General features: G+C 44.7%; 1 protein-coding gene across 6 annotated transcripts in view; it reads left to right on the top strand.

The window, feature by feature from the left end:
• arhgap21b (Rho GTPase activating protein 21b) overlaps positions 1 to 25505 on the top strand; it is a 126151-nt gene that overhangs the window by 67615 nt on the left and 33031 nt on the right. For all 6 annotated transcript variants that reach the window (XM_060928128.1, XM_060928148.1, XM_060928167.1 and 3 more), the window contains exon 8: positions 11360 to 12806. In XM_060928128.1, coding sequence (XP_060784111.1) covers positions 11360 to 12806 — 1447 coding nt within the window. The remainder of the gene's footprint in view (positions 1 to 11359; positions 12807 to 25505) is intronic.

Raw genomic sequence — 25505 nt, forward strand, 5'->3', positions numbered from 1 at the left:
ATGCCGATAACCGATATGTGCAACCGATAAATGTAAACATTATAATTCACATGAAATTAAACATAGCACACACTGACACAGACCTTCATATCCATTAAATGTATGTTTAATTGTAAAATTGAACATGAAATTTTGTGCAGGGAGATGCCAGCAGCATTTGTACAATAAAGTCAAACATTAGTTAGAATAAAATGAGAAATAAAATAAATATTCACCAATAAAAAAATAAATCCCTCCCTACTATATTACAGCTCACCATTTTCAGTGGAAAATAAATGAAAATACACTCTGGATTCTTTTACGCTCAGAACTAAGTAAGACTTACCAACTTCAAGTAGTTTTTAAATAACAAATCAAGTGTAGGGAGCTGCCTGCAGCATTTTTTAAAAAGGAAAATCAAACATAAAGTCGGCTATCACTCCCTATTCTGTAACAACTTAACAAGTAACCATCTACATTCTAATGCTTTTAATGCCCAAGCCTGATATTCCCAATTTAGGAGGATTATATTGTAGTGAAGGAAGCATTACATGTACCGTAGTTTCAGCGAGACTAGTTGGTTGTAGGCTAATTCAAGTGCTTCCTTCCGTAAGCTAAGTTTGCCTGGCTACACAGATGCAAACGGACAATTTTAACGAGTAGTAGATGAAGAATGTAAACATATAATGATGTTGTGCTTTTGCAACTTGTGTGTTTGTGACTTATTGCGGCAAAAGCAGCGTGTCCTTACCTTGAAGTGGGATCTGCTTCTGCCCGAGTGCCCGTACGGCCGCCTTGAAACAGTTCACAGCGTTTAGCTACACGTGTCGATTGGCTATATCTCTTGTGCCAAACAAATCAGATGTTGTGGTGGGCGGGACCGTGTTCTTGAACTCGGAGGCGAGTGCAGGAAAGGACGTGCAGTGACGGTCGCGTTAGGAACAAAATGGCTGCAAAAAGGCATGTTATCGGCATATCGGTGGAAATTATGGCCGATACCGGTAACCCTAAAAATGCAGAATATCGGCCCAATATATCGGCCAGGCCAATTATCGGTCGACCCCTAGTATAAACTTAAGGCCTCTGTATGCTCTTGTGACAAGGCTTTCGCAGATAGCTTTTCGCAGACAGTTATAATTTATCGTTGAGCGGGGAGGAATAGGCGTGCGCGATATTATTCACCGCCACAACGCAAGGGGTCGCGAAGTCGCTAGGAGTAGTTGGTGGGTGTGGTTAGTGGAGTGTTTATCCTCCGGTTACTTATAATGACTAGAACTGGAGTCGTATAGATGTACGTACTTCCTCACTTCCTCGATCAACCGCTCTTCGTGCTGCTCCATCTTCGCTTGTGTTTTTAAAAATGGCAGTCGGGAAAACAAACCAAACCGGGGAAGTAGGGAAGCGGAAGTGCGTGTACAGCGGATGTAGAGTGGACCAATCAGAGCCCTCTTGTCTGCGACGCTGTCTGCGGTGGTCACAAATTTTGGGAGGTGCACGCAGATGGCGTCTGCGAAGGGGAGGGCTTTGCAGACGCCATCTGCGAGGACTGGGTTGTCAGCATAAATTGGCCCTTAGCTTAACATGTAGATGCAGACAGGATGGAGCTTATCAGAGTTGTCTCCTCGCGCTGTCTCAGATAGGGAACGCACGCAGTGTTGGCGTGTGGGCGCGGACTGAGACTATGGCAGGTCGTCATAGTCTCGTCAATGTGTGTGAAACACCGCGTCCTACGATGTCTCGCACAGGTCTCAACGCATCTCGATTACGGTTGTTGCTCTGACATGCGGGCTGATATATTGATCAGCGCTCATAACTTGCTATAGCAGCGACACAATAGCGATCAGAAATGCGTTCCTGTATTTAATAAAATGAGAAATAGAATTTTGATGCTAAAAAAATTTGCCTTCAGTTCCCCTTTAATGCGCAGAAGCGCTGTGGGGGAGAAAAGAGTCGATTGAGGACAGTGAGAAGTGCTCCAGTGTGAATTTTTCAGCTTATGAAAATGCAAGCTCTTCCACGTTCATGTTTTCATCGAAAATGTAAAAAGTTAAGATTGACAGTTTATCACCAAGTGTGTCGCTAGGTTTAGATCATGCCTCCAGTTGAAGGGTGTGCCGACAGAGAGAGAGAGCGAGCGAGCTCTAGAACGAGTGAGAGTGGGTGTTCGCTCGAGTTCGCCAGCTACTGAAGGCTTTGTGTCTGTCTGTTCCAGCTCTGTATAATCTCTCCAGAAAAATCGGCACACAAAAGACTTTTATTTATTTAATTTTTAAACTCACAACGAGCTAATTGTTCAGGGTGTTGCGTGAAGTGCCGACTCGCAGTTCTCATTCTTGAAAGTACTGACCCGGCTCACGTCGTTTCTCACAGCGCATCTCCCTTTAGACCGAGCTCGTGAATCTGGGACAGCGAAGTAGGACCTCGCTGCTCTAATTAACGTCTCCATTCAGTAACAGACCGTCCTGAAGGTTGAGTTTCTGATTTCTGAGAAGTCTTCAGGCTGCGCTCAGCAACGTTTACGCTAACTGTACGCAACAGCGTTCCAGAAGGTTCTTATCGGAGTAGAAACGGTGTGATTTGACTCCAAACAGGAAGTCAGCGTGACCGTGTGCGTCACACCGCTTGACAGCAGACGATGCGTCTCCGTCCGCGCCCGGCGCCGAATTCAAACAGCACGTAGTGATCTGGAGAATCGCGATAAAAGATTAACGACGGCGTATTTCCTGAGACGCGTCGCAGCAGTAACGAGGAGCTGTAATATGAGCGACATTTTTCAGTTGAAACGTCCTCAACGAGCTCTAGATAACGTGATGCAGTGAAGCGAATGAATCCGAGCCGTCGAAATTGTTGTACGTGGCTAGTACGGTTAGCACGAAGCCTGGCACACTAACACGCAAACTTTTTTTTTTTCTCCAGTGTATTAAAATATTAGAATTTGTTGTAAATAATAATAGATATTTTAAAAACAAACACATTCTCTCGAGCAAGGGACGCGTCCTGGGGCGGGGCATGTGCCCAAATCCAGAATCCAGGGACACATGTCGGCCCGGGGGCATTTTGAGTTATTGACAGATTCAGAAAGTCCAGTTTCTAAGCTTTCCAATGATGCCTTCCATGTGGAGATCTGACAATATTTGAAGAATGTGTGGCCTTTTGAAAGTGTATACCTCTTAAAACAGAAAAGGGAGAAAATCGCCCTCAAAGTTTTCCATCTCAGCTACTCTGGGTGTAGGGCGGGCACATAATGCTGCTCATTTGCATGACATTAAGGAAAGCCCTACCCCCTACGAGCTAGCACGATGCTACTTTCATGTAAACAAAGATCACCACGTCAATTTTCCTTCCATGCAAAGTATGCCCAACACAATTATGAAGTACAAAAATAAGTCCTAAAGGATACTTTAACGTTTTGTGGTTGAAAAATTACTCACACCGTAAGAAAGAAAGATAGCACGATGATGACACAACTAACACAACGCTAGTTTCATGTAAAGCCTCGGTCGCAACCGGCCGTACCGTGCTCCTACGGCCGGTCTACATGCAAAAAACGCAAGAAACGCACGGAGGGCGCGTGTGATGTGCTGATTTTCGAGCTGCAGACCGCAGGGATGTGATTTTTTCCGCGAATTCGCGGAATTCCGCTTTTTTCACCTCAAAATTTGAAAAAAAAAAAATTCCGATTTTTCGCTCAAAAATCCTCATTCGTATCCTATTCGTTCCGACTTTCAGTAATTCCGTCATTGAGATGAAACGAGGTACGTGATTGGCCCATCGCTCTGTAACAACCAATGAACGCGCTTGTTAGATAGCTGTACGTAAGCTCGCTTCAAACAAAGAGTTGAAAGATGGCAGCCTCCGTGATCGAGTGTAAAGATGCAAATCGAGTTAAATAAATCGACAGAGTAGTGAAAAACAAGTTCCGCTGGGAATGGTTGGAGAAAGAGGTTGCTACAGACGTTGGACATAAGACTGTGAGACATTTGTTCAGCGATTTTGTTCTTTGGGGAGAGGGCAGAGGTCTCTGGCTGTCAAGTTTGGGGATGCTGGGACCTCCCCTGCCCGAGCTACGAGCGTGCAAAGTCGGGCTGGAGCCTGGGATGGGAAAGCGAAACTGAAACCGAGCACCGTGGCTCTTTGCCCTGAGGCGCGGGGCTGGCATGCCCTGCCTGCGCTTATTCTTTGGGGAGAGGGCAGAGGACCCTGGCTGTCAAGTTTGGGCAGGCTGGGACCTCCCCTGCCCGAGCTACGAGTGTGCAAAGTCGGGCTGGAGCCCGGGATAGAAACGAAACCTAAGTGAGTGAACATAGTAGTTTTGAATATCCTTAAGTGAGTGAACACTATAGAGTTATGTATATGAAGTTGACATTGCTAGAGTAGAAACTGCAGAAAAAAGTGACTGATGTGCTGGAACTGGACATGGATGCTCGCATCTTTTTTCTTTGAGAGTTCCTGAAGACTTGTGGATGAATTCTTATGTTGCATCATGTTGGTTTGAAAAGGCACATTTAGGTATGTTCAACTTTGACAGTAATTGAAAGTATAAATTTTGTTTTTCCTTATACAATTTTCTATTTATTCTAATGCAGATGATTTAATTTAGAATGACATTTTTAGGTTTCATGTTTTGGCTTTTTGTCAGTTAAGAATCATTGAATTTACTATAGACCCTTTTCAGTCACGTGACCTTCGTAAACGCGACCACCATTTTGGACATGTAGCGGACTTCGGCTCGAATTGGTTTGAATGCGAGGAAGGCGACAAACGGAGAACATACAAGAAAAAGGAGCGAGATGCAGAAAACACCTTCGCTATCCAGCGACGTAGGGCATTTACAGGGCGAGCAGAGGGAGAAATAACAACAGTAACGACACATTAGCAACGCCGTACAGAAATAACGGTTTATGGCACAGACCCTTTCGGTTCTCGCTCATCTAGCTGCTACAATGACCGCTTAGACTGCAACAATAATACCTAACACACATTTAAGTATCCGTCGTAAAGACGTGAAGCTCGTCGAGTGACGAGTGTGTTCATTGATAAGCTAACACAATCTAAAAGTAGACATGCCATCACACTGCCCTGGTGCTGTGTACAGTTTACCTTCTATGGTTTGTGCACTCACTATTTGCCATTACTTTCTCCAACCGTTGTTAGAGATTACAGGGAACGGCCTGGATTTAAGAGACAAATACATGTTCCTCTTGTTTTGAACACTTAGCCCATGTTTACATTAGACCGTATCAGCGGATCATCAGATTAACGTTTTTAAAAGCGATTCGCGTGCACACAGCAACACCAATACACGATTCGTCTGCACACAGCAACACCAACACACGGATACGCTCGGCTCCGCAGGCATCCTGCGCTCCAAATCACTCCGCCCTGAACAGCGAGTGCCCTCTGGAGGGTGCGCACTCCGGCCCTGCGCAGCTCACACAGCGCGCGAGTGAAGTGCACGAGCCACGATTCGGGACTGAGCCGCTGTGTGTGTGATCCCAGCGCAGATCACTTACCACTCGCAAGTGGAAGGATGGCAAGCCTGAAGACAATCGTTTTTTTTTTTTTTTTTGTTACATAGTCAAGAGAGGTGTCGGATCACTGGATCCAGTGTAAATAGCTGCCGGAGCCAACGCCCGAGGTTCCGGAGCGCGCTCCGGCTTGCTCCCCCTCAAATTAAGCGCTGTTTGTAGAACACTGCCTCTGATCTGTCCTACAGTCTACCAACAGCAAAGGAACACAACGCTAACTAATGTCGTTAGCTAATAGCTACTACAGAAGAACAAAGAGGTTACAATGGGTTATTTTAGCCTATTTGGTTACACACTCGCCGCCACAGAATGTTAACAGCAATGTAATGCCTTTTCTGGCTAATTTTATTCGTCTTACCTCCAACAAAGTGGTCACTGCACAAGCGCTGGTATGCTGAGGGCTGCCAATCTTTCCTGTTAATGGCCGCTATCCATCTTCTCCGTCGGGATCCGATAAAATGATAACCCTTGCCTTGTTTGTTGATGGTTACTACATCCAGGTGCACAACAATATAGTGGCATGATGGAAGTCTTGCTGAAAGTAAAAACTTTCTTTGCTGCCGTTCTTCAATGCTGGCTGTGGTAAACTACTGGTAGTACACGTCCAAAATGGCGGCCGCGTTTGTCGTGACGTCACGTGAAAAGGGTCCATAGGGGCTCAGAGTTGCATGTTGACCATTAAATTGGCTTGAATTTGTTAATCATGACAAGTTTTTTCTTGTGTGTTTGCTTGCCATTTTAGTACAATTTTTAAGTCAGAAAACCCCAGAACCCAGGAGCTTCGGGGGGCTTCGCCCTCCTTGTCCCCCCACCAGGGCGCTGCCCTGGACCAGCTGGGGGCCTGTGGCCCCCAGACCCCCAGCTAAAATTTTCAGATAATTTCACCAGCCCCAAATCACATCCCTGAGACCGGCCGCAGAGGTTCTTTGTCATGTCAAACAAACTCTACAGGCGCTTACGTTTTTTTCATGTTGCAAGACAAACTTACAGCCAACGCGCGTCTTTCTCCATGAACAAAAAAAAAAAAAAACGCAGCGATTTGGGGAAACGCCAAAAATCACACGGCCAAAAAATCGTACGTCCGGTTGTGACCTAGGCTTAACCAAACCACAACACTCTCCGTTACATGCAAAAATAACCACACAGCCTTAGATTAATAAACTCACCCCATCAGAAAGAGAAACGGCGCCTTGCACACACCAATGCCTCCGATGGAATGTAGTCCTAGAACACTTTTTGGTTGCGTTTTTTTGCTAGAAATGTTTATCTCCGATGTAAATACCGTGTGTCTGTTTGCTTCGCGGTGTTTCAGCTCCTCTGCGCTCTGTTTAGCTTCCTCATTCCATAGTGAAATCACACGCCTGTATGCAGCTTAAGTAGCCACGAGCTCAGCTCGTATCATACAGCTGATTCGCGAAAAAAAACCAAAAGACTTAAAGGTCTGATGACACGTTTTTGACATCTTTGGCGATGTTTTATAACATAAAAAGTAATTCCCGATGATCCATATATTAATTCACGAAGGCGCCTATTTTACAAGTTAGGATAAAAAACGTGGCTATTTGGGCAAATTTGACGGGGCTGCAGCACCCAGGAGACTAAAGAGGAGGAGGAGCTATATGACGTCAGCGAAAGAATCTTCCTTCTCACTTGCCAGTTTGTTGTCGATGCGACAGATGTTCAGTTTATCATTATTAGTATTATTATTATACATATATATTAGTTATTATGCCTTCGCGTTGTGTTGCCGGCTTTTGCTCCAAAACCCACAAGGATGGGGTAAGTTTATTCAAGTTTCCCAGAGATCCCGAGCTGCATGCGAAGTGGGTGAAGCAAGTCAGGCGCACTCGTGACAAGTGGGAGCCCTCACCAACATCCGTCCTGTGCTCTGAACACTTCGATTTGGATTGTTTTGACACCCTTCCCAGCTTAAAAGAATCTCTTGGGTGTTCAGTTCAGCACAAACGTGTGTTACTACCATCAGCAGTGCCTACAGTATTCCGGAGGGGGTCTACTAGTAGCTATGCCGGATCCAGCAGTCGCCTGGATATTTTGCTTCATTCAAGGATAAAACTAAGAAGCCATAAACTAGAAGACGTGCCTGCCAATATTATCCTAAATGCATCACGGATCAGGCATAGTCGTAAGCTTATTATGTTAGCCGTTTGCATGCTCCATTAGGAACTGTGTATTCAGTGTAGCATACGGCTTACGTGATATAAGCAGTGTTTACACATGCAAGACAACAATACACAATATTAAAATATTGATTCCGTAACATTTTGAACAAATACGGGTTGACCTACCAAGCCTTGTTATCCAACCTTGTGGTGTTCGTCAATGCTGGGCTGTCTGCCTGACCGCTGTCCATCTCGGGGTCGGAGTCGCTCTCAGATTGCACAGGAACAGGTTCAAACCTGTACGGTTGGATGCACCCGTGTTCGTCATCACTTGATTCTTCCGATCTATCCCACTCACAACACAATTCTAGACTCCCAGAAGAGGAAGAGCTAGCACTAGAGAGTTCACCGGCGTTTTCATGCGCCATTTCCATTGAGTAGAACAGCCAGTGAACCGCAGCGTGTTCTCCCGCTGACGTCACAGCATGGCCGCGAGCCACGGACCCGGTTTTCTTGCGCTGTGCAATTAAAAGTTGGATATTCACGTAACAACAGCTTCTTTTCACGTAATAACAGAAATCTAACATGTTTGCCATGTTGTATAGTTTATTTAAGAAATTGCATAGAGTCATGTTCGTGTAATCAGCACTTTAAAATCATGAGAATGGCCCATATGGTAATTTACCCACACCTGACAAAAACAAGACAATTTGCAACAAAAAATGTATGCTTTTCCAATAGGGCTGGGTTCAAAAGATCGATCCACGATCCGATATCGATTCACGTTCAAAAAATACGAGATCGATTCAAAAATGTGTGGATCGATCTCTTCCAGGTGGCTATAGGCACTATTTTCTCGACCGCGCAAGGACCGCTATAAAAAGCGGGTGCCGGCAAACGAAACCGAAACTTAAGAACGCGAGATGGCTGAAGCTGCACAGCTAAAATCACCGCCTGGCCTGAAAGCTGATGTATGGCATTACTTTGGATTCAAACGTTACGAGGACAGAGACGAAGTCGACAGAACAAAAGCGGTGTGCAAACTGTGCCACATAGAGGTAAAATATAGTCGCAATACAACCAATCTCCGCAACCACTTATCCAGGCACCACGCCGACACAGTTTCAGCTAAACCTGCGGCGAATCAAACTGCACTGGAGAAGGCATTTGGTGTTAAATTACATGCACAAACACATATTGGGCTGTTCCTGTCAATAGGGACAATCCAGCAATATCTAAGTAAATCGATATCGGATCGTGACCTTATGAATCGGAATCGAATCGATTCAGGAAATCTGGATCGATTCCCAGCCCTATTTTCCAACAAAACAATCTATTATCTGAAATACTGATTGCATTCTTCAAGATCTCCACTTTCACATGATGGAAAAAAACCAAAATCACAAATTTCGAAAAAAAAAATGCTTCTTTTGCGATTATCTCGGATTCGTTTCGGCCGACATGCGTCCCTGGATTCGGTGAGGCGTCACATATGCAATGCATTTTTCCAGCGAATTTCATTGGACGACTGTGATTTTTTTTTATTTTTTAAATCGTTTTTGTTTGAAGTGACAAATTAATAAAAAAGGAAATATCCCCCCCAGGCGGCACGGTGGTGTAGTGGTTAGCGCTGTCGCCTCACAGCAAGAAGGTCCTGGGTTCGAGCCCCGTGGCCGGCGAGGGCCTTTCTGTGCGGAGTTTGCATGTTCTCCCCGTGTCCGCGTGGGTTTCCTCCGGGTGCTCCGGTTTCCCCCACAGTCCAAAGACATGCAGGTTAGGTTAACTGGTGACTCTAAATTGAGCGTAGGTGTGAATGTGAGTGTGAATGGTTGTCTGTGTCTATGTGTCAGCCCTGTGATGACCTGGCGACTTGTCCAGGGTGTACCCCGCCTTTCGCCCGTAGTCAGCTGGGATAGGCTCCAGCTTGCCTGCGACCCTGTAGAACAGGATAAAGCGGCTACAGATAATGAGATGAGATGAGGATTTTGACTCGTACACAAGACGAGCATTTTTGCATCATGACTCGCTTAGAAGCCCAAGCTGTAAACGTTCCTCCTCCTCCTCCCTTTTTCCTCATTCTGTTGCACATCTGTTTGGTGTGTGAGGGATGGAGGAAAGTATTTGGCTGTGTAATAAGGCAGTGATGTGGCCTGTCCAGATGGGGCACGAGGATCAAAACCATTTTCCTCTTGAGGATGACAGAGGTGGAGACCCCCCCCCCCCCCCCCCCCCTCTCTCTCTCACACACACTGTTAAATCCTCATGCTCTAAATGGTTATACGTTGATGTTATGTAACCGACACCAGGAGTTGTAGAATTCGCTGCATCCGGGCAGCTGATCGCGGCGTTACAGATAGACAGTCGTGTGTGGGAGCGAGCGAGCGAGCGAGAGAGGAAGGCAGGGGAGGGGGAGAGCTCTGCCATCTGAACAGAATGTATAATCAAGCCTTCGTCATGTGAACGGTTGCAGCTCTTGGAGGAAAGAGAGAGCAGAAGAGAAGTGTGTGTGTGTGTGAGACAGAGAGAGAGGGAGAAAGTGTGTGTGTGTGTTGGCAGCTGAAAAATGGAGCGAGTGCAAAGAGGAGGAGAAGCGTTTGCCGCTCGGCGCACAAAACGGCGAGCGCAAGCAGGTGGCATCGCCTTATTTTTCACGTCTCGTATGCTGTTATGTAATGACTTCAGTACACCACTTAATCTCTCTCTGTCTCTTTTTCTTTTTTCCCCCCACCCTGTCCTCGTGACTCCTGATGCGATCTAATGGCTGCAGCTTTCACGGGAGATCGCTCGTGTGGTAAGCTCGAGAACGCTACGTGTTGTCGTGGTAGCATGATCCATCATGATCTCGTTCCCAGACGTCCTGCATGTACCGCTGGTTGTCGTGAGCGTTTGACGAGCGTGCCGATGGCTCGTAGCATGCACTCACGCACCTGTTTGATTTCCTGCCAGCCGGCGTGTTTGCAATGCCTCGCCCTTTTTAATTCATCATCGTCTCAGTCTTTTCTCCAAACGGAGAACTTTGACCCCTGGAACTTGACAAGGGAGGGGCAAAGTTCTCCACCAATGATTTCGGCTGTACGCAGTGAGTGTACCGACTCTACAGGTATGTCAGGTGAAAGTCCGCCGCCGTCGTCTCGTCTTGGCCCGTAGTCGGTCCTGGCAAAGGTGTTGGAGTCGTCAGAAATCATGTTGGACCCTTTAGCACTTTAGAGTCTCAGGGATTATGATAACAGAGGTCAGGTTTAGTGCGGTGGCTAGCGGGGGAAACCGCTCACCCCTGGCCTCGGTTTCTCTACGGACGCGTTTGGTGGCCCAACAGGTGGGTTCAGAATTTAAACCAACACTAAAATGATACTCAATCTGGCTAACGTTGAGCTTTGGCATGCTGGTCTGTGTGTTTTGGATGTCTGTTAGTGCTTTTAAGCATGCGGAATTGTGATTGCTGTTAAAGGGAAGTGGCTACCTGTTTGCACACCAAGATAAGATTAGATAATACATGCATCGATGGCTGACTGCTTTTGATTTTTGTTTTTAACCCCCTTTTTCCCCCCTTCTTACTAAATCTCGATGAGTATTTAACATCCGTGCAGAATGTTGATGCGCTTATAGATCCCTGACCTCCTTGTCGGACTCCCACACACGAGCTACAGCACCCACACATCCTCATTAAAGGTAGCACCAGCACTGGTTTGTGCAAATTTTTTTTTCTATCTGACATGAGTCTCTTTCCCGCAGGCGTACTCGCAGGATGCCTACCTTAAAGGTCATGACGCCTACAGCGGAAACGCTCGCCACATCCCGGAGCCGCCTCCCATATGTTACCCACGAGTAGACTGTAAACCCCTCGGGATGGCTGAGGCGACGGAAATCACCACCTCAGGGGGGCTGCAATCAGATTTGGGGTACCGCGTGGAGATACCTGTCCCCCCCTCGCCTCCACCGAGAATCCCGAAGACTCAAACGGCGGTGTGCGTGTGCAACGAAAGCGTCCGGACGGTGGTGGTGCCGCCGCCGGTGGACGTCCACATGGTTCCCGGAGAGTACGGTCACGCGGGTCCTGAACCTATGCTGATGAGAACGAGGTCGTATCTTCACCCACGCAAACCTGACCTATATCCTCCAGGTTACCATGGAGATTCGTATGCTGTTCCACCGCCTCGTTATCATCCGTCTTCTTCCAGCGTTTCTCCAGCTTCCCGTCAAAATATCGACTGGCGGACGTATCAGACTTACAGGGAGTACATCGACCACAAAGGCCTCCACACGTACAGTCGGACGATTCAGGAGCGCCTGGACAGTTTGCGTGCTGCCGCGGCCGCTTCCCAGACCTCTTCGAACTTTGCGCAGAAAGCCCCTTGGGGCAGTAAAATCCGACGCAGGAGTACGTCGCATGACCGGTCCTATCAAGGCCCCCCTATGCTTCCGCCTCGCAGTGCCTCCCAGGATCGGATGACTGGGTCAGAAAGAGCGTCCCGAGCAGAAGACTGGCCTCCTCGGAGCATCTCCTCAGACGCGATCATCCGGAACGTTCGATTTCATTCCACAGACTACATCGAGCACGGTGAAATGGCTCCTTGGCCTGTCGATCGGAGAGGTTATGCCAGGACGGAGCAAGGACCGCGTCCCAATCGCCAAGCCGTTCCCCAGAGACCGACGATGTATCCGCATTCCTACGGGAACAACGTCCGAGGTAAATCCAGTCCACATCAGCTGAGCTGTAGAACGGACATCCCGCCTCCTGCGGTTTCTTCCGACAGAGTCTCGCGCGTTGGCAAAAATCAGCCCAAAGAAGCACAGCCGTGTAAAGACCAAAGACTTTTAAGTCATCACGTTGGGGTTTCTGCGGCGAGCCAGCAGTCCAGGACTCGTGCCGAGACGATGCAGAGTCCAGACCCGGTCAAAGAAGCCTCGGTGGGTCAAAGGTCAACTTCCTGCTCTCTGCCTACACCTTCGAGGCAGGCCCAGCCCGCAGCTCCAGGGCAGAGGACCCACCCGCGGGACCTCAAGGGATTATCGGTGAACGGGTGTAGTCCAGTGGAAGGTGTGGTGCTGAGAGAGAAACTCTCCACGGGGAAAAGCACACCGCTGCGCCATCCTTCCTACATCCAGGCGCAGGAGCATCAAGACTCCCTGTTCAGCTCTGCTAGTCTGAACGAATCGCTCGACTCCATCCCCTTCATTGGTAAGTGCCGCCAACTCAGTCACCATAGCAACAAGCTCAGGAAGCATGCGTGTGAGATTTGTGGAAGAATAATTGCCAGGATTGAGTCAGTGATTGGAAAAGGCAGAGTTGGAAAGGTTTCTCACTTTATACTGGCAAATTATATTTAAACATTTTTAGACTTGTGAATTTTAAAAATTGTTAAAAAAAAAATTTTTTTTTTACACATTCAGTAAAACAGTCAAGCTCAGGTTTTCAGGTTTTCTTAAACTGCAGCCCGTTCATTATCGTCTGATTAATTGTAGAAAAGTGTCATGATGTGATTTATTTATTTTTGATATCCTGATGTTTACGAAGTATATACCCGCACGTATTCCTGACTCGCCCTTTAACAGCCCGATTTCATGAAATTTACTTTTGCTGAAATGGTTCCTGTGTTGTGATGCATTTTGAACCGGTTTATTTGCCTACATGACCAAATTTGCGAATCATGGTGACGTACACAAGGGCGATTTTAAAGATGTCAGATTTAGGTCAAGTCACTTTGCGAGCCTGTTAAAGGAACAGTCCACCGTACTTCCATAATGAAATATGCTCTTACCTGAATTGAGACGAGCTGCTCCGTACCTCTCTGAGCTTTGCGCGACCTCCCAGTCAGTCAGACGCGCGGTCACTCCTGTTAGCAATGTAGCTAGGCTCAGTATGGCCAATGGTATTTTTTGGGGCTGTAGTTAGATGCGACCAAACTCTTCCACGTTTTTCCTGTTTACATAGGTTTATATGACCAGTGATATGAAACAAGTTCAGTTACACAAATTGAAACGTAGCGATTTTCTATGCTATGGAAAGTCCGCACTATAATGACAGGCGTACTAACACCTTCTGCGCGCTTCGGCAGCGCGTTGATACGGAGCTGGCCGTACCCGAAGAGGAGTGACGGTATCGACGCGCTGTCGAAGCGCGCAGAAGGTGTTAGTACGCCTGTCATTATAGTGCGGACTTTCCATAGCATAGAAAATCGCTACGTTTCAATTTGTGTAACTGAACTTGTTTCATGTCACTGGTCATATAAACCTATGTAAACAGGAAAAACGCGGAAGAGTTTGGTCGCATCTAACTACAGCACCAAAAAATACCATTGGCCATGCTGAGCCTAGCTACATTGCTAACAGGAGTGACAGCGCGTCTGACTGACTGGGAGGTCGCGCAAAGCTCGGAGAGGTACGGATCAGCTCGTCTCAATTCAGAGAAGAACACATTTCATTATGGAAGTACGGTGGACTGTTCCTTTAAAGTATTTACACTTTTTTTTTTTTAATATAAAGTTTACAGATATGAATGAATTTTTACTCACTGGTTATTTCTCCTTTTTTAAATTTTATTTTATTTTACATTTATAATCAGTAGACCCCTTGCACTGACATCACATTTACGTTAGCAGCCGTCGCTACCCTAGACCTGGGGGACAAGCAAACTTTGTTCACGTACTGAAGCCAAGCGGAGATGTCCGGCGTCTGTTGCTGTTGTCTGAAGAAAGCTCCAGCTAAAAAAGCTCTACTACCGGATTACTTGGATAATCTTAGTCAGAAAGAAGCGAAGGATAGATAGAGGCGGAGATTAGAGTTTATTAGCGGTAGCCTAGTGTTAGCTACGTGCTGGAACATGGCTTCTTTTTCCTGAAGAATCCCGACACAGAAGAAATGTTTAAAAACAAAAAACTACAAAAGCAAGAAAACCTTGTTTGTGTAAAGACTTTTTCCCGACATCAGGAACAGAATGTTGCGAAATCCAAAGCATTTACTCTCAAAGGGCGCTGACCTGAACTGTGGGATAGATCTTATTCCCACCCCTCCATGTCTCAGCAACCCCAAGGACATTGAGTTACACAGCTATTTACACTCTATCATTTATACAGTGATGCTTATTATTGTTAAAACAATATCTGAAGTGTTATTTGTAAAATAACAATATCTTGCTCTCGACTTTCAAACAATTAATATTGTACGATTTTTTAAATTTTATCTAATAGTGGATGGTTCAATAATTCCAAACGCTAACAGAATCAGCACATTCCAGTTGTAGCTGTAGTCATACAGTAACTATAATCATTCTTGTAGTAATAATTTCAATAAACGGTTAATGTTCAGTTCCCTTTTCATTTATTCTCGATTCAAAAGGCACAACTGAGTCACACAGGTTGATCAGCGTGTAACTGACAGGAACAGTTTTATCCAAAATTAGTTTTTCCTGCCATAGTCGATTTATTTCCGTTTCACATGCGTGCAGCTGGCGTAAAGTTCAGTGTGTCTCTCGAACCATAGGTTCATTTCTACACTCTGGTTCCACGCTGACATTTTGCACAGGACTGGGTTCCTCTGATAACAGAAACAAAGCTCCAGCGTGCTCTACTCTTAATCTGTTCTGTTCTTATTGCCTCGCCCTTTTTTTTTTTTTTGTTAACGATATTACGGGAAAACGGCTGGACCAGTCTTCATGAAACTTTCAGGATAGATGGGCATTGGTCTCAAATAGAACCTCTAACATTTTGAGGGTCGTCCAGTCAAGGTCACCAAAAAGGTCAAAATCGTTTTTGTTGCGTCTACTGCTTCATATACCGTAGAGGCGCTAGTTACTACGTCATCGTGCTGTAAGAGTGTAACAGTCGCGCACTGCACATGCGCATACACGTGTTCCGATTAAAACGGCTGGTGAGTGTAAACAATTTGGTTCACCATTCGAAACAAAATTGGACTAGACTAAAGCAATCGCTTTGAGACGTGTTTACAGAGGGAAAGTGCGTTCCACTGAGCTCTAGCGCCGCGCCGTTTCCAGGAAATTAGAGTTTGGGTCATGGCAACAGATGAGTAGCATGCTATAGATGCACAATGGTGTAACATAGGGAAAAAAAAAAAATTCAGGTTTTGATTTTATGTACTGAAATAACTATTAGGCACAGTTTTTACGATATCTATACAAATTAGTTGTTTTTACCCATTTTAACCTTGAAATCAGCATTTTAATGATTACCCATAATGCATTGTTTATCACGCTAAAACAAGCAAAAACGTCATAAGACAGTGGAAATACTACCTTTACTACCTTCACGTGGCGTCTTTCTCGATCGCACATGCCTAGAAGTGTACCTTCTAGAACATTCCTGGGTGGTCACGGACGGTCACGTAGCCTAGTTCGGTTGTGAAACTCGCTAGGATGGAGTATTTTCGCGAGTTTAGTGGCAAATTTTTGCGCCGCAGTTTCTCTATTCTCAAAATTTGTAACCTGAAACCCTACAAGAAATGTTTCATAATGTTTGGGATTTTGAAAAATGCTTCTAGCAAGTTTATTTCGCTGTATTTTTCCGTGAAACTTGGCATAAATCATCCTTAAGTGATGAGCGTGACCTTGTTATTTTGGTCTGGGTCACGGAGTTGGTTGGAAGCGAGAGTTTCTCAACTACAGCAGCACTTCTCACCATAGATGGCTGGCGTGTTTCACAGCGTTTGGGATTTACTAAACCGACTAAATCTCTAGATCTACTGAAGCTACGAGGGTATAAATCACCAGGATTCTAATTTACTGGCTGAGAAGTATTATATTTTTTTTTGAAAGGTTTATTCGCGCTACAAGTCCACGAAAGTTGGAATTGTTCGTGAAGGGGTTAGTTAGATTTTGGTAGCGTGACACACACATTACAAGCAAAACTAAAAACAAATTTTCTTCCGAATTTCCTTGCTTTATCGAAATTATTTTTTGATACATTAAAAGACTGTGTGTTTATATTTTTTATTATATCAAAACTTTCAAAACAGCATTCAAAGTGATTTTTCACGGGTGTAAATGTTACGCGTGACGTCCGTAATTACGTTAAATTTTAAGAACTAAAATTCTGTTAAAAATTCTAGATTTGTGCTATCATTCTGGGGTTTTGCTGAATAGGGAGTTCTCTTACAGTGCTGAAAATTCAACGAGTTTTGGTGAAATTCTAGAAAAGTTATTTACATTTTAACGCGCCTGATAGCGATTGTGCTCACACAGCGTGCTACTCATAACAGCTTTTGTGTGTGTCAGCCTCCGTTCGGAGGTTTCCGTTTGGAAAACTGTACGAGGTAAGCGTAGAATAATATAAAGTACACACAATTGGTATATTTTACTAATGTGATTTTTTTAAACTGTTAATTTTTGGATTGCGCTTTATTTTTGTGGCTATTGCCTCATAGAGTAAATATATATGCTGCACTGTATGGACACGCGATCAGAAAACTATTTTATTTATAATTATAAGCAGGAGCCACATAGGGGACCGATTTAAAAAAAAAAAAAAAATTTTTTTTTTTTTTTTGCGATATCTTCCTTCATATTGATGATAAGTTCTACCGGGCGAGGTTTGTTTTGCCTGGAAACACACTTGTTGGGTTTGTTACCGAGTTATGTCAGAGTTATTTTTCCGTGTCGAATAAGGAAGTTGGTTCATCTGTAAGAAAATCAAACGCTTCCATGAAGAAGCTGACTCGAATGCGAGCAGAAAAAAAATAAAACGAATAAATTCTTCAGCAAACTCGCTGCCGACGTTCTATTTTTTTATTTTTATTTTTTCCCGAAATGCATTTTAAATACAATTGTTAATTTCTCTGGAGCTGTCAGGCTGAGCGCCTCTCGTCGTGTTCTCGTAACCACTCATTTTTTCTTGATCGTGGGGAGACGGTGATATCTTTTTATCTTTTTCTCGATTTCAACCGAAAACCGCGCAAAAACGAACCGTACTGAAGACCGATTCAGCCTTGCTTACACGAAAAACGCTGTCTGTTTGACCCCCAGGTGAAATTATCACATATATATGTATATATCGCCGTATTGATTTGATTTTAAATCGTTGGAGTGTAAAATAGTGACCTAGTAGTGTGAAAAATCCCTTTTTTAGCTACCTGCCGCTACCATTCATACCGTATGTCGTAAGTTTTTTGTTTTTCCCCCTCTTCCTAAAAGTGTGAGATGAGTCTGTCAGTCAGCGGAAAGCGGAGACTGTTATTTGGATAAATTGTTGATTTGGAAAACCTTGTACTAGAATATTCGCCAACTATCTTTTTTACAGCGTAACTACATTATAAGCTACGAACAGTTCCTGAAACTCTCAATGCCGTGGGTTCTAACAGCGAAGGTAAGCTGGCTGTAATTAAAGCCTAGGTCACAACCGGACGTGCGATTTTTTTTTTTTTTTTTTTTTTTTTTTTTTTTGCCGTGCGATTTTTTTGGCGTTTCCCAAATCGCTGCGTTTTTTTTGTTCGTGGAGAAAGACGCGCGTTGGCCGTAAATTTGTCTTGCGACCTGAAAAAAACGTAAGCGCCCGTAGAGTTTGTTTGACATGACAAAGAACCTCTGCGGCCGGTCTACGGCTCAAAAATCAGCACGTCACATGCGCACCCTCCGTGTGTTTCTTGCGTTTTTTGCACGTAGACCGGCCGCAGGAGCGCGTACGGCCGGTTGTGACCGAGGCTTAAAGGTCTGATGACACGAACACGACTCTATGCAATTTCTTAACTAAACTATACAACATGGCAAACATGTTAGATTTCTGTTATAATTACGTGAAAAGAAGCTGTTGTTACGCAAGTATCCAACTTTTAATTGCACAGCGCAAGAAAACTGGGTCCGTGGCTCGCGGCCATGTTGTGACGTCAGCGGGAGAACACGCTGCGGTTCACTGGCTGTTCTACTCTGGTTCTACTCAATGGAAATGGCGCATGAAAACGCCGGTGAACACTCTAGTGCTAGCTCTTCCTCTTCTGGGAGTCTAGAATTGTGTTGATCTCTTCCGAATAGAATCTATGATAGCCTACCCTCTTTACCCTTTGCCTCTCGTTGCTAGGCGGCAGTTACATGAACGCCGCAAGCTTTCACAAGCAAATACATGACTGATATCACGCCGACTTTATGATTACATTTATGATTATCATGTAGAATCTATAGCTCTACGTACCTTTATCTTATGTCGTTTCACAACACGTGTTGTGACAGGAGGACTGTCTTTGGATCCGGCATAGCTACTAGTAGACTCCCTCCGGAATACTGGCAGTGTTGCCAGATTGGGAAGAATCCCGTCCAGTTGGGCGGTTTCAAGTGCATTTTGGTGGGTTTTGAACATATTTTGGGCTGGAAAACTTCAGCAGTATCTGGCAACACATACTGCTAACGTTTTCCAGCCCAAAATATGTTCAAAACCCACCAAAATGCACTTGAAACCACCCAACTGGACGGGAAACCTCCCAATCTGGCAACACTGTGTAGGCACTGCTGATGGTAGTAACACACGTTTGTGCTGAACTGAACACCCAAGAGATTCTTTTAAGCTGGGAAGGGTGTCAAAACAATCCAAATCGAAGTGTTCAGAGCACAGGACGGATGTTGGTGAGGGCTCCCACTTGTCACGAGTGCGTCTGACTTGCTTCACCCACTTCGCATGCAGCTCGGGATCTCTGGGAAACTTGAATAAACTTACCCCATCCTTGTGGGTTTTGGAGCAAAAGCCGGCAACACAACGCGAAGGCATAATAACTATATATATAATAATGTATAATAATACTAATAATGATAAACTGAACACCTGTCGCACCAACAACAAACTGGGAAGTTAGGAGGAAGGTTCTTTCGCTGACGTCATATAGCTCCTCCTCCTCTTTCGTCTCCTGGGTGCTGCAGCACCGTCAAATTTGCCCAAATAGCCGCGTTTATCATCATAACTTGTAAAATAGGCGCCTTCGTGAATTAATATATGGATCATTGGGAATTACTTTTTGTTATAAAACATCGCCAAAGATGTCAAAAACGTGTCATCAGCACTTGAAGGAACCTTGTGTTGAGCACAGTGCCTTCACTCGTCCTCATGTCAAAGCAAGATCTTACAAATATAAATGTTAAAACACAACCAGGTTAATCCGTTTCTGCTTCCCTGCCGGAGTGGCCGGAGCTTACTCGCGTGGCTCATCCAAAACAACACATCGATTATATTATAAACCCGCACGTTTAGTCACGTTTACGTAAACAGTGAAAGCCTCTCTCTTCCTTACCTTAATGAAAATATCCAGCGCAAACGTACACGAGCGGAGACGTCGCGGCAAAAGCAGAGGTGGACAGTAATGAAGTACGTTTACTTGAGTTTTTTTTTTTTTTTTTTTAAACTTATGACTTCACTACATTTGAAAGGCAAATATCGTACTTTTCACTCCACGACATTTCTATGTTTTTCTAAAACGTGATGGTTTCTTCGCAGGTGACACCGAGAGCCGATCAGTAATCACTCGGGTCACGCCCATAGACTGGATAAAATCAAGATCAATTATTTCTCAGCAGCTTTAATCGTGCAAACACGATCAGCTGATGGAAGGAGGCGGTTCTTCTGGAGAATGAACGCACTCATGGCTTTACCTCGAACCCCTGTTTCAGGTTTCTGAAAGGATTAAAGATCCGTTTCGTTTTAAATGTTTGCTGAAAACGAACCACGTCACGGCCGACAAAAACATATCGAGGTATATCAACGTTTTATTCCAAGAGAAAGCTTGCAGCGAAGAAGTCGTCTGTGCGTTTAGAGTGAGCGATAATGTTGCAATAGCTATGCAGTCTGGTTAGTCACATGACTTTCTATGGATTCTCCTGCCAAGTTGCCGTAGCCTTGTCCACGGCTGATGTTCACTTGGACACCGTTAGTTAGCATGTAAACATGGAGTTACGCTAGCATGAATAACTTATCTGAAGTGCTTTCAGAAATACGATTCAGCACAATCTTGCCAAATAAACAGAACGTAGAAATGTTTCTTTTCTAGTAGTGTTAGCTACCCAGGATTATTCTGAGTTTGAAAAGAGTTTGCTAGCGTGTCAGGTGGAGTTTCACTGACTAGCTAGCTTAACGTTAAACCACCATGATGCACAGCATGCACTCATTTTGTGAATCCACATTTCTGTCTTTGGTAACGGTGTTAATACAACGATGCGTTGACAGAAAACGTACTTTTAATACGTAAAGCTCATAGGCAACGGTTTTAATTTTATGCACATTTGAAACTTTATATGTTAAACCCTCTGTAATTTTCTTTCTGGTCCCAAGAAGTATTGTTAATAAGTAATAATTAAAATAAGTTAGCGCGGATCGCGGCGAATTTCTGTCGGCGATTTTCGTGACCACTTGGCGCGTGACGTCATTTAAGCCAAACAAACCGCTTGAGTTGAGTCCACTTCCGGTTACTTACATTGCCATTCGGCTCGAGTGCAGACGTGCGTTCGGGAATTTCCAAAAAAAAAAAAACCCCGTGCCTTATTGTTGTGCAGTGAACTGTAACAACGGGACCGGTTCAGGAAGAAGCTTTTACCGAGAGAGGAGAAGAGGCGGAGAGAGTGGATTGGCTTTTTCTGAAAAAGGAGAAGAGATGGAGCGAGTGGGTTGGCTTTGTCCGAAAAAGACGAAGAGGCGGAGCGAGTCAGTTTGCTTTTTCCGAAAAAGGAGAAGAGGCGGAGTGAGTGGGTTGGCTTTTTCCGAAAAAGGAGAAGAGGCGGAGTGAGTGGGTTGGCTTTTTCCGAAAAAGGAGAAGAGGCGGAGTGAGTGGGTTGGCTTTTTCCGAAAAAGGAGAAGAGGCGGAGTGAGTGGGTTGGCTTTTTCCAAAAAAGGAGAAGAGGCGGAGTGAGTGGGTTGGCTTTTTCCGAAAAAGGAGAAGAGGCGGAGTGAGTGGGTTGGCTTTTTCCAGAAAAGGAGAAGAGGTGGAGCAAGTGGGTTGGCTTTTTCCAAAAAAGAAGAGGCGGAACGAGTGGGTTGGCTTTTTCCAAAAAAGAAGAGGTGGAGCGAGTGGGTTAGCTTTTCCAAAAAAGAAGAGGTGGAGTGAGTGGGTTGGCTTTTTCCAAAAAAGGAGAAGAGGCAGAGCAAGTGGGTTGGCTTTTTCCAAAAAAGAAGAGGCGGAACGAGTGGGTTGGCTTTTTCCAAAAAAGGAGAAGAGGCGGAGCAAGTGGGTTGGCTTTTTCTGGAAGAGGAGAAGAGGCGGAGAGAGTGGATTGTGCGCGTGAAACAAAATCAAGCAGTCAAAGAAGAAACGGAGCAGCAACGCTGAAGCAAAAAGGAGAAGATTGGAGGTAAACATTTTTACTTGCAATTGACAAGTCAAGAATCCTGAGGGATCCTGTACAATCACTGTGGAAATGAGACAAAGGGATATTTCCTCGCTTAGAGTCGGCTATAAATAGTATAATGCCGCGGATGGCAGGCTAATGTGGCCTACCGGCGCGCTGTCCAGTAATCGTTCCCTATATCCACTAGGGAGGCGGTTTAATTATTCTTCAAAAGGGCTAAATCTTATTTAGTATTACGACGACAGTAGGAATTTATCATAACTACCAGGATAAATCGTTTGGGCGCGAGTCTTGTTGAGGTCCGGGGTCGCCGCGATCAGAGTTGGCCGAGTCGCTGTCCGATTCCGAGGCTGCACAGTCAAACCAGTGAGCCACAGGTTCATACGTATACGGTTTCACCTCTCGATATTCAATTCGGAAAGTTCCGACTTCAAAATCGCTCTCGCTTTCAGACATTCTACACAACCTCTCACGACCAAAGTCCGTACACGTGTGCTCGGTTCGCAGGTAAACACAGAGCTGCTCCCGGTCTGTTTGGCTTAAATGACGTCATGACGACGGTCCCCTGGCGGAAATTGGGCAAAACAGTATATTTTAACCGTTTTATTCAATTTTAGGGTGCAAATTAGACACCAGGAAGATTGAATTCGCTTTTTGGGTCGTTGTTCTCGACAATAAAGTTGATATTCTCCGTTTCACCTCCGACCCTTGCCGATGACCTTTAAGCATTTTTAAAAGCAAGTACTTCAATAAAAATTTGACTGGACAGCGTTCACTTGTATTGGAGTAACATTTACCCAGCGGGATCTGTACTGCGGCTTCAGCAGTGAAGTTGGGTTCTCTGTCCACCTCTGGTTGCCTTTTCCATCGTAGGGTTTCTGACCGCAGCCCTTCACCATCTCTCCGTCGTCTGCCCAAGACTGATGTTCTATTCTGTACCGTGTTTTCAGTGTTCGTATAGGAATGTAAATATCGGAGTGACACATTCTCACAGATAATCAAGACAAACCTTGACGTTTCTTATTTCTTAATTACGGTATCGTCCTGATATCATCGGAAAGGTTACAGCTTTACCACGGACTGCGTCTGGAGGCTCCGCCTATAAAACATTATTACACTTCACTGTTACGATAGAAACGCTAACGTATCAGAACGAGCGATGACTGACTGTTTCCCCCACCTTGCAGAACGCCTTCGGTTAAATAAACAGGCAAGTCTGTGGTGAGTGAGTGAGTGAGTGATTGTGTGGGTTAATCCACACTGACGTTGTGTAACTGGAGCTGTAACGAGTTCATTACGGTCTGTTCTGGGATCAATAGCCTGATGGCTCTCGCTCGGTTTCATTATAGTCTTCCTGGATATATTTTTTTGCTCTCTTTTTGTGTGTGGCTTTTAATCACAGTCTGGTCAGGGGAAAGAGCTCGCAAACGCAAATTGCAAACACGGCTCTTAGCGTGCGATAGTAACATGATGGACTTCTTAAAAAAAAAAAAAGAGAGAGAGAAGTTCCGACCCCGTGTGATGCGTGAGAATAAAAGTATAGCTATTGATACGGAAAACCCGTCACCGTCAGGTTGGTATTTCTGTCTGGCGCCGGAGGCAGTGAGCTACAGACACGATGGAGCGCGATGTTTGTTGGCTTGCTTTCTTTCTGTCACGGCGAGTTGAGTTTTAGCGACAGGCAGTGAGCATCAGGAGGATGTGTCTGGGTTTCTGCAGACCAACCTGCGTTTATTTTTTCCAGAAGAATGTTGGATTATCTCCAGGGCTTTGAACCAGAATTTATTTCCTATTGGTTCGTTCCGAACAGAAACGGAATTTTAACGTTTCCGGTTTTGGGTTCCACCATTAAATAGACGTTCCCGAACCGGTTAGAACAAAAAAATTTCGTTCCCGGAACGGTTAATTACGTTCCCTGTCAGCGGTTTAACAAATGGCTATAAAATGATGTCTCTGTCTCATCCAGCTTAAGCCAAATGTAGGCTAATTCTATTACAACCTTCATTAAATAAGACAAGAAATAATTCAAAACTATTATTATTTCAAATGTTGGCGATTTGGATTCTCAGTATGTCTTCCCATCTACACAAACAGAAAAAGTGCCAAAAATGAAAGAATTCGTTTAGTGTGTTACCAAAGGCTAGTCAGGCCCTATGCATTGATAGGCTAACAGAGGTTAACGTCATTTAATGTTCGCGAGCCTCTCATTAACGTGGACAAATATATTGATATCGTGTTTGAAATTGACGTTTTTGAATAACGATAGACTGCAGTATTTACCTCTTATTTAAGATGTGCAGACGTGATAGTAGTCCACCCTCCCGCTCTCTCCATTCAGTCAGCGAATGTCACACAGGAAGTGAACCCCAGCGGGTCAGAGAAACTTGCGCAGGAAAAGAATGACTTTTTTTATTTGTAGGCTACGGAAACTTTGAGGAACGAAATAAAAACCGGTATTAACCGGTTACCATTATTTTTAATAAGCGTTTCTGTTCCGGAACATAAAAAATAATAAAGTTTCTGGTTTCGTTTCTGTTCCATGTGAAATAGAAAAAGTTCCCGGTTTTTGTTTTCGTTCCTTGAACCGGTTCAAAGCCCTGATTATCTCACATTTGAAGGAACATCTAATGCCTCGGTCACAACCGGCCGTACCGTACGTGCTCCTACGGCCGGTCTACGTGCAAAAAAATGCAAGAAATGCACGTGTGTGACGTGCTGATTTTCAAGCCGCGAACCGGCCGCAGAGGTTCTTTGTCATATCAAACAAACTCTACGGGCGCTTACGTTTTTGAGGTCGCAAGACAAACTTACGGCCAATGTGCGTCTTTCTCCACGAACAAAAAAAAAAAAAAAACGCAGCGATTTGGGAAACGCCAAAAATCGCACGGCCAAAAAATCGTACGTCCGGTTGTGACCTAGGCTTTAGGATCGCGTTTACTGTAGAACGGTGTGTGTTTGTGTCGCTCTTGGGGATCATCTCGAATCTGTTCCAAATAGATTCCAGATGAACAGGTTGGCAGTTGATGAAAAGGTGATCGGTGTTCGTTCACCATGTAAACGCTGCGAGAATAAAAACAAAAATGATCTGAAAAAAAAAGAAAATTCCAACATCAAGTCAGTGATGCATGATGTTTAGGTGTCCGAACTATGAATTATTGAACGATTTGCATAATAATAATAATAATAATAATAATAATTAAAGCAAGTTATGGGTTTGTTCATTTGTAATTAGTAGTTTTGAAAAGATGACGAAAAAAAATAACATTGAATCAGCTCCTTTCAGTCAGTGTGCGGTAAATCCAACGTGTTTAAAAATAAAATAATTAAAATGTCATCATGTCCCGTCGTTCATCAGGATCAGAGCTGAATTCTTTCCGAAGGTCAGGGCTGCGAACAGCACGGTGACGTTATTGCGCGACGATGATGAAAGCATGTCGAGTTTGCGTATGAGTCTGTAGAAGTGCAGCAGCGTTATCCCGGATCAGCAGGTGGCGCCGTAGAGCTCTGCGCCGTTTTTTTTCCACACCTCGCTCCTCTTCGGCCGTGACTGGAACTGGGGCATGGCGTTTAATTTTAGCCGCTGAAGCCCCACGGCGCTGAGCAGCAGCTTTGTAC

This window comes from Neoarius graeffei, chromosome 1, assembly GCF_027579695.1.
Source record: "Neoarius graeffei isolate fNeoGra1 chromosome 1, fNeoGra1.pri, whole genome shotgun sequence".
NCBI lineage: Eukaryota > Metazoa > Chordata > Actinopteri > Siluriformes > Ariidae > Neoarius > Neoarius graeffei.